The sequence below is a fragment of the Boleophthalmus pectinirostris genome, unplaced genomic scaffold, assembly GCF_026225935.1.
Source record: "Boleophthalmus pectinirostris isolate CB_2022bp ecotype Guang Dong unplaced genomic scaffold, ASM2622593v1 HiC_scaffold_14, whole genome shotgun sequence".
Taxonomy (NCBI): domain Eukaryota; kingdom Metazoa; phylum Chordata; class Actinopteri; order Gobiiformes; family Gobiidae; genus Boleophthalmus; species Boleophthalmus pectinirostris.
The window spans coordinates 930,686-948,264 of record NW_026571047.1 but is presented as its reverse complement, the minus strand read 5'-3'; the positions used below and the strand labels follow the sequence as shown (position 1 = coordinate 948,264).

Here is a 17,579-nt window from a genome sequence, read left to right as displayed (position 1 = left end):
CCGTTTGCAGTTACACTTGGACCTTTCTTTGACAATTATTTCAGAAAACGCCCGATTCCTATAAGACCCCTCCCATTTGGCCTGAATACAGTGATCCCCCCAAATATTAATGAACACTCTATCCTCACTTTCCCTCCATTGACGAGACTCCGAGCCTGAGGTGTAGGTGGGATGAATGTGCCCTGGCCGTTCAGACTGAAGTCGCATGTGTCCTGGGTCACATTTGAAAAAAAAATCAGATCTGTGTGGTTCAGACTGTCATTAAAAGATCAGATACAGGAGCATAGGGGCCAAAAAAATCGGATTTGGGTCACTTCAGGCTGCAGTCTGAACGTAGCCCAAGAGTATTTTATCGTAAAACTTAATTATGCAACACACTTGTCATATGCACTTTTTAATGATTCAAAAAATTTATTTCGTATTCACTTTGCACAAGTAGTGGTTTAACAAAGAAATACTGTTGCTAAAATGTTCTTGTAGTATCGTGAGTATCATGTGCAGTATATAATTTAGATTTTTTAATGATGTATTGTATTGAATCGTGAGCGATGCTGTGATTTCCAGCCCTAGTCAACTCTATAATGGTCTGCATACATACAACAAACATGCAGGATTTATATTGTTCCGTTCTCTTTATTCTGAATAGTGATGGCACAGCTTTTTTTTTTTTTTTTCCTCAAAACTCTCAGTAATTCCAAACTTCATAATTATTTAGACCTTATAAGAAGTACCCAAAAAGTTATGTACTTCTCCTGAGCGTCCTGTGGCTTGGAAATAAGTCTTAGTTGCAGCATCATAAGGGAGATTAAATGTAGTGAGCAGAGGCAAATGAGAAAGTAAAGAGGCTTAAGAATTAATGGCTGCAGTTATTAGTGGTGTAATTACATTTGAAACGCTCCAGCGCCGCACGCTTCCGGCCACGTCTGCATCGCTCACTGGCTTTTTCCTGGAACAGTCCCGTCTGTCCACATGGAAAATTGGGCTCATCCAGGCTCGGCCGATGGTACACGCCCCCTGCCTCGCCGCGCTCTGTGCCCGCCAAGAATGTGGAGAGATCAGGCGGGCACACCAACGCTTTATGAGAGCTGGTTTAGAGCAGCGCTGCCAGGATAATAACATTTCAAACTTGATTTTCATGCTAAGGAATAGATTTGATATTCATAATAATAATAATAATAATAATAATATAATAATATAATAACAATACTGTCTTTCTGAATGTATGATTTTCAAACTTTTTCTAATAACTTTTTTGGCGGAGAGTCTGAAACCTGCTTCTCTCCATGGAGATGTTGCTGGAATGTTCCACAGTCTCAGCGGAGACAGCAGGCGACACCACAGGGCCAAGTTACATGTCAGATCTGTGGAGAGGTGAGCCACTCATGATAAGAAGAAGGCAAGTTTTGAGATCAATAAAACCCATGTTACTGAGGAAATGCAAGATGGATATGCTGTCATACCGGAACATTCTACACCAAACTCCATGTCCCCATGAAGACACCAGAAAAGTTATACATAGTGCACCTTTAAATGGTAGCACAGGTGGGACTTGCAAGTTGTGACTAGGACTTAAGTCAGACTTGTGTAATTATTTTTAAGACTTGAGACTTGACTTGATAAAATAGACTAAGACTTGGGACTCGACTTGGACTTGAAGGTCAATGACTTGATTATGATTTAAAAAGAGTAAACACAGTTGTTTGATAATAAATGGCTTCATCCAAGCACTAACCACGAGTGAAAGAAAAGTTCTTGTGTTATCATTCATATTCTCTGAAAGACGGCCAAGAAATCATAAATTCTGCCAGGGTATGTACATTTATGAGCACAACTGTACTTGTTCTGATACAGGTCAACATCATTCTAGAGCTGAAGGTTCATTTCTGTCCTCTCAGTGGAACTTTTTTAGTTTTGATACTGATAGTGACTGATACTACAGTAGTTTTAGCATCGGCTATTTTCTGATACTTTTCAACACTTTTGTGAATCCTAGTTTAGACTGCTTTGCATTATTTAAACCAGTAGTCTTCAATGTTTTTCAGGCCACGGACCCCAAACTGATGGAGAGTTGTATATGTATATATATATATATATATATATATATATATATATATATATATATATATATATATGACATACAATTGTGTTTTATATTAAATTGGGCCTTGTGTCGTGTATAAACAGCTGCTCTGTTATTGGTACTGGTTGCCATTAGCTTCACCATGACAAAGTTGTTAAAAGCACTTATAAACTCATCATGTTGAATAATTAGAATGCTCAATAATTAGAATATCTTTGGATCACAGCAAAATGTTTCAAATGAAATAGTTGTTGTTAAATTTTGTGTCACTTCATAGTTACTGCAAAAATGATTTTTTATTTTTATTTATTTATTTTTTTGTATTTTGCTCATCGTCAAGGCAAACACAGTAATACAGACATTTCCAGATCTTATTAAACCATTATGAAGCTCTGTTTGTTTGTTTGTGTGTCTGTGTGCCTTTGTGTGTGTCTGTGTGCCTTTGTGTGTGTCTGTGTGCCTTTGTGTGTGTCTGTGTGCCTTTGTGTGTGTCTGTGTGCCTTTGTGTGTGTCTGTGTGCCTTTGTGTGTGTCTGTGTGCCTTTGTGTGTGTCTGTGTGTGCCTGTGTATGTCTGTGTGCATCTGTGTGTGACTGTGTGCATCTGTGTGAATCTGTTTGCCTTTGTGAACGTCTTTGTGCATCTGTATGCATCTGTGTGCGTCTGTGTGCCTCTGTGTGCATTTATGTACATCTGAGTGTGTTTATGTATGTCTGTGTACATATGTATGTGTCTGTGTACATCTGTGTGTCTTTGTGTGCATTTGTGTTCATCTGTGTGCATCTGTGTGCGTCTGTGTACATCTGTGTGTTTTTGTGTGCATCTGTGTACGTCTGTGTGTGCCTGTGTACGTCTGTGTGCATCTAGGTATGTCTGTGTGTGACTTTTGGTGCATCTGTGTGCATCTGTCTGCCTTTGTGTGTGTCTGTGTGCCTTTGTGTGTGTCTGTGTGTGCCTGTGTATGTCTGTGTGCATCTGTGTGTGACTTTGTGTGCATCTGTGTGAATCTGTTTGCCTTTGTGAACATCTTTGTGCATCTGTGTGCGTCTGTGTGCCTCTGTGTGCATTTATGTACATCTGAGTGCGTTTATGTATGTCTGTGTACATATGTATGTGTCTGTGTACATCTGTGTGCCTTTGTGTACTTTTGTGTGAGTCTGTCTGCCTTTTTGTGCATCTGTCTGCCTTTTTGTGCATCTGTCTGCCTTTGTGTTCATCTGTGTGCGTCTGTATGTGTATGTATGTGTATCCAAACATTCTATGTGAAATCCTCTTCACTGTGGTTTTATAAGGATAAACTGAACTGCATTGTTTTGGGTCAGAGCCAGAAAAACAATGAAATAAAATGAAAACGTACACACAGTAAATGAGCTTCAGGATATGGCTTCAGGTTCGGGCCGTTCAGTTTATGTAACACACTGTTTACTGGCCCCGTGTTGTGCGCCCAGTCTTAATGTTTGAACTGTTACAGCACAGCACAAAGCTGCACTTTCTCTTTGTTTTTAATCTGTTTGGGGTCTTTCTTAATATCACTGTTTCCTTGGTGTAGTTCTCCGCTTTTATATTGTTATATTCCTCTAAAGGTCCATTATGTCACTTTTCTGACGCCTGCTTGTCTCCATGGACACGTTATTGCTTTGTTTGGAATGTTCCATAGAATGATATTCAATGCAGTCTTATTCCATTTAAACAAAGAGATGATGCTTCCAGGCCAGGTTAAGCCAAATCATTCACAAGATTGTTCTTACACACAGAACGATAAGAACAATATAGAACTTTTTATGGGCTCAGACATCTCATATTTCATCTGAAGTTCTGCTGCACTCTCTGCCCAGACTCTAACAAACTATAAGAACTGCACAACAGGAGCAGTAATGATGTCATTTTGAATCAGATCTGTGGAGAGACGAGCTCAGTAAGAACATTAAGAACGCTGGATAGAAGAATTGTATGCACTACTGTGGAACATTCCAGGCATATAGTTCTTGTGTTGTTGTAAATGAATAACCCTGTGTGACCCTGTGTGACCCTGTGTGACCCTGTGTGACCCTGTGTGCTGCAGAACATCCATCTGGTAGCTCGCTGGCTGGGCACGCTGGAGAAGCTCCTAGAGCAGCAGGCACAGAGCAGTCACGAGCAGTGCAGGGTGTTTGTGAGTGCCGAGCCCTCCTCCACACCGGAGGGCCACATCATCCCACAGGGCATCCTGGAGAACTGCATCAAGATCACCAACGAGCCACCTACGGGCATGCATGCCAACCTGCACAAGGCTCTGGACAATTTCAGCCAGGTATGAGACCACCTACCCAAGTAGTGCAAAGAAGGACAAGATATAGATGTTATGGGACCACCTGCTCTAGTAGTACAAACAGGACAGTTTGTAGGCTGTGCTTAGACATGGAGGGATGGAAATAAAACCTCTTAGATAATAACTGCACTGTCATCATTTTAATTTCTAACATTTACAACTATTAGCTTCCCTTTATACCTCAGAGAGACCAGTCAGTATAGGCCTGTATCGATACTGCAATACTCTAACCTATATACTGTATTTTTTAGACTATAAGACACACCGGATTATAAGGCTCAATATCAATAATGTGGAATTCTTTCATCTATTTTCATACATAAGGTGCACCTGATTAAAAGGCACATTAAAGCAAAACAAATAGACGACACTTGAGACTGATCGTTAGCCCAGATGTCCACGATCCATTGGCAGATCGTGATGTAACTCGCCCGGTGTTGTCTTCTTGTCTTATCTTGTCTTTGAATCTTTGTATTATGAAAGTGAATCATTTAAGGTTTTTTTTTTTTCCCTACAAGGATGACTCAAATATAAATTGAGTAATAATGTGTTTAAAGCAGCTTTTTGCACATTTGCTTATATTCTACAGAAACTGAACTTAAAACCACATGGCTCATTTGCATAAAATAAAAGCGAAAAAACAGCTCGCTCCTTGTGCGCTGATGGAGTTCAGCTTCTGTCAGACTAAAGGACACGACTCAATGGAAAATATGTGTTCTTGTGTGACAGCAGCAGTGTGCAGTGAGTCGACAGAGAACTATAATTTGCCCTTTACGCCAAGAGACTCCTGACTAGAGATGGGCATTCGATTAAATTTTCTTAATTGATCGTCGGAAGAATTAACGATCAATTATCGATTAATCATTAACGTTTTTATATTAAAAGTATCATCATTATTATTACTATCTGCACTACTAATCTGCATAAATATATTAAACTTTTTGACATATAAACCGCAACCACTCTAGAGCCACATCAATCCGTTTAATATAATAGAATTATAATGTGTTTAATTAATTTTTGCGCAACTCTCACAGAAACAAAACTTAAAACCGCATCGCTATTTGCATAAACTAAGCGAAGATAAAACTACAGCTCTTGTGCACTGATGTGGTCAATTTCTGTCAGATTAAAAGACATGACTCAGTAGAATACAGGTTAGTGTGACCAGATTTGTGTTTGTCAAAACCAGGACACCGTACGGGGGGAGGGAGGTGGGGCCTTGTCATCGACATTGAGCGACTCTCACCTGGCAAAACTTTTTCCCACTGGACACAGAAACATATGTTCCTGCTTTATACACTGTGCACATGGACTCACACTTGTCCTGAACGCAACAGAAAGCGTGGAATTTCTTGTACAAGTCATCGTTAAATACACATTTGTGCTTCAGTACGTTGCAGACTGACCCGACTGTTTGTGTCTCGCTCCTTCTGATGCAGAGACACATGTACAGACCTGTTTGGTCACACTACACACAGCAACCTACATTCGGTTTGTCGATTAAAATTAACGTAATCGATGAAATTCTTACTGATCCATTATCAATTAATCGACTAATCATGCCCATCCCTACTCCTGACTACGGTAGCCATAATGTTTGAACAATCCATGAAGCGGTGTGACTCCATAACTTACCAAAGTCGTAATAAAATATTTTGACAGATTTTTGAGCACTAGGTACCACATAAAATCGGTTCGAGGTCAGTAAGCACAACCAGAATTAATACATAAGGCGCACTGGATTATAAAGTGCACTGTCAATTTTGGATAAAATTAAAGGATTTTAAGTGTGCCTTATGGTCCGAAAAATATAATATCACAAATCCCTAGCACAGACCCCTGACCACCAGCATTACTGTGAAATGGCCCAAAACACTGTAGTCACTTGAGAGGGGACATCTTCATTAAAAACAGTAAATAGGTGCAGTTAAAATGCAGAACACCTAGTGCATAATGAGTTAAGTTGCATAATGTATTTGGATATATTCATGAGCACATCGTGAGCATATGCCTGTGAGCGGGGGAGCGTTTCTCACCATCACACCGGTGCAGTAAACAACACTACAGGTGCTGCATACAGACCAGCTCCACTGAGTCTCACACAGCTTTCATATATGTGCTGCTAAACAATAGGACTCCTGCTCATTCTCATGTCATTCTGGGTCAGGAGTTTACACCGGATGCTCTTCCTCACATAAGGCAAGGCAAGTTTATTTGTACAGCACAATTCGTACACAAAGTAATTCAAAGTGCTTGATAGAATAAGAAATACATTAAAATCATAATAAAAACAAATCAAAACATAAATAATCATGAAGATTAAAATTTAAAAAGAGGGACATAAATTGGAGAGAAGAGTGCGGAATGAAAACCTTTCAGTTATATGCACAGTTAAACTGAAATATTTTGAGCCTGGATTTAAACAGCGTCACAGAAGAGTCTGTCTCACATGTTCAGACTGTTCCAGGTTTTAGCTGCATGAACCTGAAACGCTCTTGTTTAGTCGTGACTCTGGGCACCAGCAGGAGGCCGGTCCCTGAGGTCCTCAGAGTGTGAGATGGTTCATATGACACTAACATGTCACAGATGGACTTTGGTGCTCGACCATGGAGAGACTTGTACACAAGCAGAGCTGCTTTAAACATAACATAAGTCACTATAAATCTGGTTTTAAATCTAATTATTGAAATAAACCAGATTTGCATTGTAAATTGTGTGAACACTTGAAAAATCTTGGTCAAATCTTCTATGTAGAAACTGGACTATATATTTTTACTTGACATAGTCTCTTAAAAACCTGTATTCTCAATTGTCAGCATAGTGGCCTCTCTACAGATCTGACCTACAACTTTGCCTTGTATTATTCTTTGTAAATTGATTTGTTAATTACTTACATTCAGCCTCAGTTATCCTGCAAATTGCCAAATGTCACCAGTGTTACAGCCTATATATACTTTTGTATATAGATCCCAAACTGTGTAAAAGAGCCTTGTGTTTGTATGGGCACGCTCTGTATATAGCACATTCATCCTAATTCCTCTTTGGAAATGTAATGGACTGAATGTAATAACCAAGTGAATGAGCACTGCGCTAATTATCAGAGTAAAAAGGAGCATTAAAAGATTACTTCCACTTTTTTAGCCACAGTCTGTAATTAACGGGAGTACCTTGAACTCATCACGAGGCCTTAAAATGTATGGAACTCCAGTTCCAGACTCACACTTTTCAATTCCGGACTTTTGGGATATATGCAGGTCATCTTCACATGTCTATTTCCATGAGGGTTTTGTTTGTGCTTGTTTTAGTTTGACATTTAATCTGCCTGTGTGACTCCACCATTGTTGACGCTGGATTTTGAAACTAGCAGTTATAGTTTTAGAGTCATTTGAGTGACGTCATTTCTCACTGCAACCCAAGAGGGAGTTCTTGTGCCCTCTGTACAGTGAATGAAGTGTGTGTGAATGAAGTGTGTGTGTGTATGTGCGTGACTGAAGAGTGTGAGTGAGGTGTGTGAGTGTGAGTGAGGTGTGTGAGTGTGAGTGAGGTGTGTGAGTGTGAATGAGGTGTGTGAGTGTGAGTGAGTGTGTGAGTGTGAATGAGGTGTGTGAGTGTGTGAGTGAGTGAGTGAGTGTGTGAGTGAGTGAGTGTGTGAGTGTGTGAGTGAGGTGTGTGAGTGTGAGTGAGGTGTGTGAGTGTAGTGTGTGAGTGTGAGTGAGGTGTGTGAGTGTGAGTGAGGTGTGTGAGTGTGAGTGAGGTGTGTGAGTGAAGTGTGTGAGTGTGAGTGAGGTGTGTGAGTGTGAGTGAGGTGTGTGAGTGTGAGTGAGGTGTGTGAGTGAAGTGTGTGAGTGTGTGAGTGAGTGTGTGAGTGTGTGTGAGGTGTGTGAGTGAAGTGTGTGAGTGTGAGTGAGGTGTGTGAGTGTGAGTGAGGTGTGTGAGTGTGAGTGAGTGTGAGTGGTGAGTGAGGTGTGTGAGTGTGAATGAGGTGTGTGAGTGTGAGTGAGGTATGTGAGTGAGTGAGGTGTGTGAGTGTGAATGAGGCGTGTGAGTGTGAGTGAGGTATGTGAGTGAGTGAGGTGTGTGAGTGTGAATGAGGCGTGTGAGTGTGAGTGAGGTGTGTGAGTGTGAGTGAGGTATGTGAGTGAGTGAGGTGTGTGAGTGTGAATGAGGCGTGTGAGTGTGAGTGAGGTGTGTGAGTGTGAGTGAGGTGTGTGAGTGTGAGTGAGGTATGTGAGTGAGTGAGGTGTGTGAGTGTGAGTGAGGTATGTGAGTGAGTGAGGTGTGTGAGTGTGAGTGAGGTGTGTGAGTGTGAGTGAGGTATGTGAGTGAGTGAGGTGTGTGAGTGTGAATGAGGCGTGTGAGTGAAGTGTGTGAGTGTGAGTGAAGTGTGTGAGTGTGAGTGAGGTGTGTGAGTGAAGTGTGTGAGTGTGAGTGAGGTGTGTGAGTGTGAGTGAGATGTGTGAGTGTGAGTGTGATTGAGTGAGGTGTGTGAGTGTGAATGAGGTGTGTGAGTGAGTGAGGTGCGTTAGTGAAGTGTGTGAGTCTAAGTGAAGTGTGTGAGTGTGCGTGAAGTGTGTGAGCGTGAGCACACAGAGCCCTGAGCACACTGAGCCCTGAGCACACAGAGCCCTGAGCACACTGAGCCCTGAGCACACAGAGCACTGAGCCTGAGCACACTGAGCCTGAGCACACAGCCCTGAGCACACTGAGCCCTGAGCACACTGAGCCCTGAGCACACTGAGCCCTGAGCACACTGAGCCCTGAGCACACTGAGCCCTGAGCACACTGAGCCCTGAGCACACTGAGCCCTGAGCACACTGAGCCCTGAGCACACTGAGCCCTGAGCACACTGAAGCCTGAGCACACAGAGCCCTGAACACACTGGTGTAGTTGGTGAAGAGGAGCAGTGGAGAGTCTTTCCTCTCTGAAGTTGCTGTACAAACCAAAGAGGAGCAGCTGTGTTCTCAGAGCTCTGCTCCTTGTACACCAGTGTTTGCTCTGCTCTGTGTGTACTGCCACTGTGGACGGCACACGCCAATTTTCACTGCACATTTCCCATCAAAGCTCCACTTTAGAGTCAGAGAGGCAGATGGAGGAGCCTCTGTATGCAGCCTGCTGCCTCTGCCCCACTCCCGACCAGGCTCTGCGGGGGGCCGGGGGAACGCACCCGGGGCCCTGAGGTAGAAACAAGCTCACATCATTTCCTCAGGAATTTGCATGCATGCCTAAGTACATTTGCTATAATTTCTAACTAAGTTTATATAAAGTCATACTTGCCTAACAAACACAAAGTTTCCATTACACGAGCAGTAGAAGTAGCACATGCACTAGTAGTAGTAGTAGTAGTAGTAATAGTAATAGTAGTAGTAGTTGTAGTAGTAAACAGTGCATCAGTAATAATACCATTATTTTTCACTGCTCTGCTGTTACAGTTTTTTATAATTTGTGGCTAAATCAAACTCCCCCATTGAAAGTGCATTAGCTCGTCTGTTCGCTCTAGAATGGTCGATTACTGTTCTGTGAGGTAAAGTGTGACTCATGAGCTCTGTGTTGTTTTTGTTGAGATATCAGTCTCACAATATCAGACTTGAGGAGCACTTTACCGCCTGCAGAGTTCCACAGAATCCATCTTATTTCTTCTAAATCTTATCAGCCGTGTTTGGTGTGCAGGATTACTTGAGTGCATCTATACCAACCTCCCCTGTGCTCCAGACCTCCACACTGATGTCTATGTGCAGATAAGTACAGCAGAGCCCAGAGAGGAGAGCTGCTCCGCCCTGTGAGAGCTCATCAACGTCAGGGTAAAGACCACCAAATCTGTCCTCAAGTACACTCACAGGGCGGCTGCTCACAAAAGTTCTCCTGTTCTGCCCTTTGTCTGCGTCCACACAAACACAACACACTGGGCAGAAATACAAGTGAGCAAGGTTTATTTTCATGTTTAAAGGTGCACACTGTAACTTTACTGGTCGAGGGCTGTTGTCTCTATGGAAATGTTCAAACAACGAGGAGCACTTAAGATGTTTTTATAGTTTAAAGAGGGGTTATAACACTTGTGTGGGGTTTTATTATACGGAAGTGTTATATTGTTTTAATAATACTAAGTAGGGCTGTCACAGTAACCACAATATTGCAATACATGCTGCAGTATGATCAATCACACCACAGTAGAGTTCAGGTCACTGCGGTAACCTCATTTTGCATTTTAATGAGGCTCCAGCACACGCCCGGTATCCTTTTACTCTGAACTATGAACCAGTTCATGTTTTACGTGGCTCTGAGCAAATGGGTTCAAATAAGGGGACCCGACCTGAACAGCCACTGCAGCTGGCTGTTCTGCAGCGACGCGCCTGGTAAACACGTGGTTTTGTTTACGTAACAAATCACTGTTTGTTTTGCTATTTACACTAATGTGCAGTGTTTAGGACCTGTTTGCACTACATCATTTGAGTGCCTATGCACTCAAATGATGTAGTGCACATAGAAGCTTTTAGTGGAGTTTGGGACTAAAGCACCTGGATCATGGAGTGAGGAAAACCTGACACAGTGTGTATGTGCTCTGGACGTCTCAGTCCGGTGAGGAGCTTTGTTTTTGCACCATGTTTGCGTGTATGATTCGTGATCTGTCTCATTCACACTGGAGCATCTTTGTGTAGTTTCAATGCGTAGCTATAAAACTATTCATAACGTGTCTGGTCTGTGCGCCCAGGACACAAAGTGCCTTTTTCTCGCCTCTCGCTGTTTTCATTTGGAGATAGTTGCATAAGGACGTGCAGGTAACACATGCAACTACAAAAGTCCTGTGCCCTTGTTTGTTAATCAGAGCTAAAAAAAAAAAAAAAAAAGATTTAGACGAGGTTATGATGATGGGACCAACTCACCTGAGGTAAAGAAGAACTTGGGACATTCATTTGGATTCAATTGGGGAAATTCCAGTTGCGCACAGTGCACACTAGCACACCCTCGCAGACGCCTCTGTGGGAGTTTACTGTGGGTGTATGGGCCTTACACGTTACTCACTGAAGAATCATATTATATATATTTATAACTCATCTGTAAAACCCCATTACACTGCACTGCACAAGAGAAATTCTCACAGCCCTTCTGCTAAGTTTTCATTTTTGACACCCCCTCCCTTTATCTCCATGCACCAAGTCACTCCCCCTTCAGAGCACTCTCACATTATAATCTGTGTGCATCTCGATAATGAAAGTACTGCACATCACATCAGGTTTGTCCAGTTGTAGTGTAGAGTTTTGTATCATGCTTTTGTAAATATATGTAAAATGCTTGTGAGCTGAGCTTTGGATAGGACTGTACAGCCTACCGTAAGCAGTGTTTAAATTGTCCCCCATGGAAGAGATCACCAGATTACTCAAACATGCATGAATGATATCTAAAACCTTTTTTTTTTTTTTTTCATAAGGGAATGTTTTAATATGGTAGAAATATCCAAAAAGCACAATACCCCCTTTAATTACCAAAACATATACATTATATGTGTATGTGTGTGTGGGTGGGTGTGTGCCCGTGCGTGTGTGTCTTTGGTTTGGTGAAATCACCTGCTTGACTAAACAAAAATAGTTAATGCCATACTGTGGAACATTCCAGGCAAAGCAAAAACGTCTCTGTGAAGACAATAACCGTGAGGTAACTTTGAATGTCAGCAGCACTCATACTGAGGACATGTTTGTGTTGTAAAGCTCTGTACCAGATGGGGCACTGTGTTTAAAGTGTTTTAAAGGCAGAGTTGGCATTAGCTGCACAACATTACAGACTATGAATAATAAGTGCTGTTTTGGCACCTGGCAGCCGCTCCATACCAGAGTCTCGTTAGAAAACAGTGTTAAGTTTAGTAGCGATTAGTGCCCAACATTAGTATGAAAGCTAACACCTACACAATGACATGATTTGATATTATGCCACAGTCTCTACAGCAGTATAGCTGATACAATAGTATGAACATGAAAATGTATTTTATTTTGTCAAGTACCACAAATTGGACAATTGTCTCCTTTAAATGAAAGGCGACTCTTAATGACCCTTTACACCATTGTTTTGTAATTGAGTGTGTTGCCCCAGTACAGCTCTACTGTATAAGCAGCTCTTGGGGTCAAAACAAGTCCACTGTGGACTGTCTGAATCTAAAGAGCTTTTGTCAAAAGTGAAAAATAAACTGAATAAGTAGGTTGCTCAGAATGCATAAGCTAAGTGAGGAATCACTATCAGGCACAGAGCCTTAAAGTTTCAAACAAACCTTGAGTCGTCCAGTCATGGACAGTCAGTACACATCCAGAAAATATTATAATGTGACCCAGGTTTTACAAAGGCAGGTAACACCCACAGTAATGATCCAAACAGAGTGAGGCTGCATGACCCTCACTACTCCTGTGAGTGTCTCACTCTTAAGGCCCACTCACACCGAGGTGCTTTGACACGTGCAAAATGGCCACTCCATTATTTTGTATGAGCGTGCACACAGAGGGCACAAGGGTTTTACATTCAACTGAGCAGATCACAGAGGTAATGTGTGAGCATATAGAGGTAACACCTGTATGACTGCTACATAGATCAGTGAGTGTATGTATGCATGTATGTATGTATGCATGTTTGTATGTATGTATGTATGTTGTGTGTGTGTGTGTGTGTGTGTGTGTGTGTGTGTGTATGTATGTATGTGTGTATGTATGTATGCGTGTTTGTATGTATGTATGCATGTTTGTATGTATGTGTGTGTGTGTGTATGTATGTATGTATGTATGCATGCATGTTTGTATGTATGTATGTATGTATGCATGTTTGTATGTATGTGTGTGTGTGTGTGTATGTATGTATGTATGCATGCATGTTTGTATGTATGTATGTATGTATGTATGCATGTTTGTATGTATGTATGTATGTATGTGTGTGTGTGTGTATGTATGCATGCATGTTTGTATGTATGTATGTATGTATGCATGTTTGTATGTATGTATGTGTGTATGTATGTATGTGTGTGTGTATGTATGTATGCATGTTTGTATGTATGTATGTGTGTGTGTATGTATGTTTGTGTATGTGTGTGTGTATGTATGTATGTATGTATGTATGTATGTTGTGTATGTATGTATGCATGTTTGTATGTATGTGTGTGTGTGTATGTATGTATGTATGTATATATGTGTGTGTGTATGTATGTATGTATGTATGTATGTATGCATGTTTGTATGTATGTATGTATGTATGTATGCATGTTTGTATGTATGTATGTGTGTGTGTGTGTGTATGTATGTATGCATGCATGTTTGTATGTATGTATGTATGCATGTTTGTATGTATGTGTGTGTGTGTGTGTGTATGTATGTATGCATGCATGTTTGTATGTATGTATGTATGTATGCATGTTTGTATGTATGTTGTGTGTGTGTGTGTGTATGTATGTATGCATGCATGTTTGTATGTATGTATGTATGTATGTATGTATGTATGCATGTTGTATGTATGTGTGTGTGTGTGTATGTATGTATGCATGCATGTTTGTATGTATGTATGTATGTATGTATGTGTGTGCGTATGTATGTATGTATATATGTGTGTGTGTATGTATGCATGTTTGTATGTATGTATGTATGTGTGTGTATGTATGTATGTATATATGTGTGTGTATGTATGTATGTATGTATGTATGTATGTATGTGTATGTGTGTATGTATGTGTGTGTGTGTATGTATGTATGTATGTATGTATGTGTGTGTATGTATGTATGTATGTATATATGTGTGTGTATGTATGTATGTATGTATATATGTGTGTGTGTGTGTATGTATGTATGTATGTATGTATGTTTGTATGTATGTATGTTTGTATGTATGTATGTTTGTATGTATGTATGTATGTATGTATGGGTTCATTGACACTGACATTTAAAGCCAGTGAACCAAAAGTTGGCACTAAATGAACATGAGTTTTTCAGTGCCACTCCGTAGTGTTTCCTGCAAGTTGTAGTACTCTGTCCTACTGTGCACATTATAATATATATTGTATATATATATTGTTCTTTCCAAACTGACATTCTCATGTATAAAAATACACATGAACATCAGTCACAAAATACGATTGTCCAATCACATTCTTTAGTTTTCAGTGACACATGTGAAACAAAGAAGCTCATTGGTCACCAAAATGAAAATGAAACCAAAATGACATGTCTCTCGCTTCAGATGAACAGAGTTTAGTGTTGTACTCACTGATGCTGCAAAAATCCACAGTTCTTCAGTCTCCTGTGTTATTTTGTTCCTTTATTTTTTGCCTCATAAGCAGACATATTTGTTCTGATGTGTGTCCCTGATTGGCCAATCCACCTGTCAATCACACCCATCTGATCTTGGGGAGATGCACCTCTTGATCTGACTCACATGTTTGTATATTTCTGGAGAAGTGTTTGTTCTGGAGACCAGGCAATCCTGTTCCCTCAAGATAATATAGTTTTCCTTGATGTGACCAGGAGCTTTGTAGAAAAGTGATATTGATTTTAAAAATGAAGAGAGGAGTGTGTGTGATAGTGGCCTAATGGTTGTGTAGTGTTGTGTTTTAATCACATCTTTAGTGTTGATGCTGCAGAGCCAAGTGGAACAATACACAGCTCCATACTACCTGTGGAAGATCATCTGTTTCATCAGATTTGCTGCGGAATTTCTTATTTTGAATTTTTTCATGCGTGAATCATTTTCATTCTTAATTTCAACTGCAAATTATTTGCAACTGCAAAGTATTTTCAGTGTTTAAAAATTGTTAGTAAAAATAAAAAAACATAATAATAATAATAAAAATGACCTATTCAGCACAAATATTTCCAAGCCCTCAACTATGGAGGCGTCAACGATCAGAAGTTGAAAATGCTGAACTTTTGGCTTTGGTCGCACTGCGTCAACTAACCAGGGACAACTACCCAGTGACGCAGTGATGCTATTATTCAGAAGAAGGAGAAGAAAGAGAAAGAACCGGGAACCACAAACACCAGAACAAGAAAATCTATGCCATGTCATTAGCAGATTATAAATATATACACACCGCAACCACAGAGCCGATCACCAGAACTAAACAAGGACTGGACCAGGACTAAACCAGGACTAGACCACGACTAAACCAGGACTAAACCAAGACTAAACCAGAACTAAACCAGGACTAAACCAAGACTAAACCAAAACCAGGACTAAACCAAGACTAAACCAGGACTAAACCAAGACTAAACCAGGACTAAACCAAGACTAAACCAGGACTAAACCAAGACTAAACCAGGACTAAACCAAGACTAAACCAGGAATAAACCAAGACTAAACCAGGACTAAACCAGGACTAAACCAAGACTAAACCAAGACTAAACCAGGACTAAACCAAGACTAAACCAGGACTAAACCAGGACTAGACCACGACTAAACCAGGACTAAACCAGGACTAAACCAAGACTAAACCAGGACTAAACCAAGACTAAACCAGGACTAAACCAAGACTAAACCAGGACTAGACCATGACTAAACCAGGACTAAACCAGGACTAAACCAAGACTAAACCAAGACTAAACCAGGACTAAACCAGGACTAGACCACGACTAAACCAGGACTAGACCAAGACTGGACCATGACTTAAGCGGTGTCATTAGCGTGTCATTAGTGGAGTATAAATATATACACGCCACAGCCGCCGAGCTGACCTCCTCCTTTGATGGTTTTAGCTAATAAATACACTAAAGTTGCTCTCTCAGCCTGGTCCATCGTTCTGGGAGAAGAAAATGGAAAATGATGCCCTGATTTGTCAACTATTTTTTCACCTGTTCATCCAGGGCGTCCAAGACGTGCATCAGGGCTTCTAAACTCTGAGGCAAAGGTGTCCAAGAGGCATCGAGTGCGTTTTTTGATGCTCTGGTCTGAGCAGACCATCACAAAACAGACAAGCGCGCTGATTTCTGTGTTAGAAAACAGTAATGTCCAATGGGAACTGACACTGGCGTAAAAGTCGTCACAACAAAGCGTCACATGCTGTGGGCCCCACCTATGGACAACTGCACATCACACTAGAGCAGAGTTTTTTTTTCTTCATTTGTACCAAAAAGACTGCGCGACACTGCCAAATCCTATATGTATCACAGATTAAGAATATAAATTTGGAGAGCGAAGTAAGTACAGAGCAGTGGGTGTGTACCTGTAGCGATGAAAACAGGGCTTGATCAGTAAAACTGCTCAAATAGTCGATTTTGCAGAACAGGCCTGATTTAAAATTCAGCATCTGATGAAACAAATTACCTTCCAAAGCTATCCATCCCATTACAGCCCTCCCTCTGATACTAGACTGATACTAACTGCCCGGGCTGTTTCTCCATCCCTGTATTCCCTGAGTTGATGCAGTCTTTGATTCAGATCTGTGTGCTTTGCTCTCCCTCTCCAGCCTGGCGCTCGTGAACGCTGTGACGGCGCATTGAGCAGAGGCGTCCTGTGCAGAATATTAACCGAACCTAAAGGGCTGGTGCAGCGCAAGCGTCTTCTCAGGGGGCTCAGCCTGTTTAGAGCCCTCTACATAAACACTGTGGACATGTACTACGCATCTGCATTCATCGAAGGAGAAAGGATCGTTAGGGCTATTCACAATAGTGTACTTCCTAATCACAATCCACATTTAAGACGCAGTATTCAATGTTGGACAGTCTGACTCAGCCTTGTCTCATAATTGCTTTGCCTTTGCCACACAATATGGTATTAAAATAAATTTACCTGACATTTATAGGCTCTTTTCACACTTAAGTTGCAAAACTGGGAGACGTTTGGAGCTCAGAGTTAGTAACTCTGACAAAATCTGGAAAAACTGAGAAAATGGACTGGTTTTCTTCATCTAGATGTCATTGTATTCTTTCTTTTTTCCTTTTATAAATTGTCTATTAATTTGTGTATGAAAAAAATCAACAGTTCCATTCAGCTGTTTTAAGTGACATCGAAGCTGCTATTAGAGAGTCCCGTCCCCCATGGAAATCTTTTGCATGTGTTGAAGACCCTGCTGCTAATTATCACATGCTCAGTCGTCATCCGCATGTTTCCAAACGTCTTCTGATAAAAGCCGAAGTATAGTTCTGCATCAACTTATTGCACACTGGTGGTGTCGCTTCGTTGCTGTCGTTTTTGATTTATGGGTCTGCGTCGAGGTCTATGCGCAGCAAAGTAATTCA

General features: G+C 41.0%; 1 protein-coding gene across 2 annotated transcripts in view; it reads left to right on the top strand.

Annotated features, from left to right (window-relative positions):
- LOC110154053 (dynein axonemal heavy chain 9) overlaps positions 1 to 17,579 on the top strand; it is a 567,616-nt gene that overhangs the window by 488,242 nt on the left and 61,795 nt on the right. For both annotated transcript variants that reach the window (XM_020917987.2, XM_055150409.1), the window contains exon 71: positions 4,142 to 4,369. In XM_020917987.2, the coding sequence (XP_020773646.2) occupies positions 4,142 to 4,369 (228 nt within the window). The remainder of the gene's footprint in view (positions 1 to 4,141; positions 4,370 to 17,579) is intronic.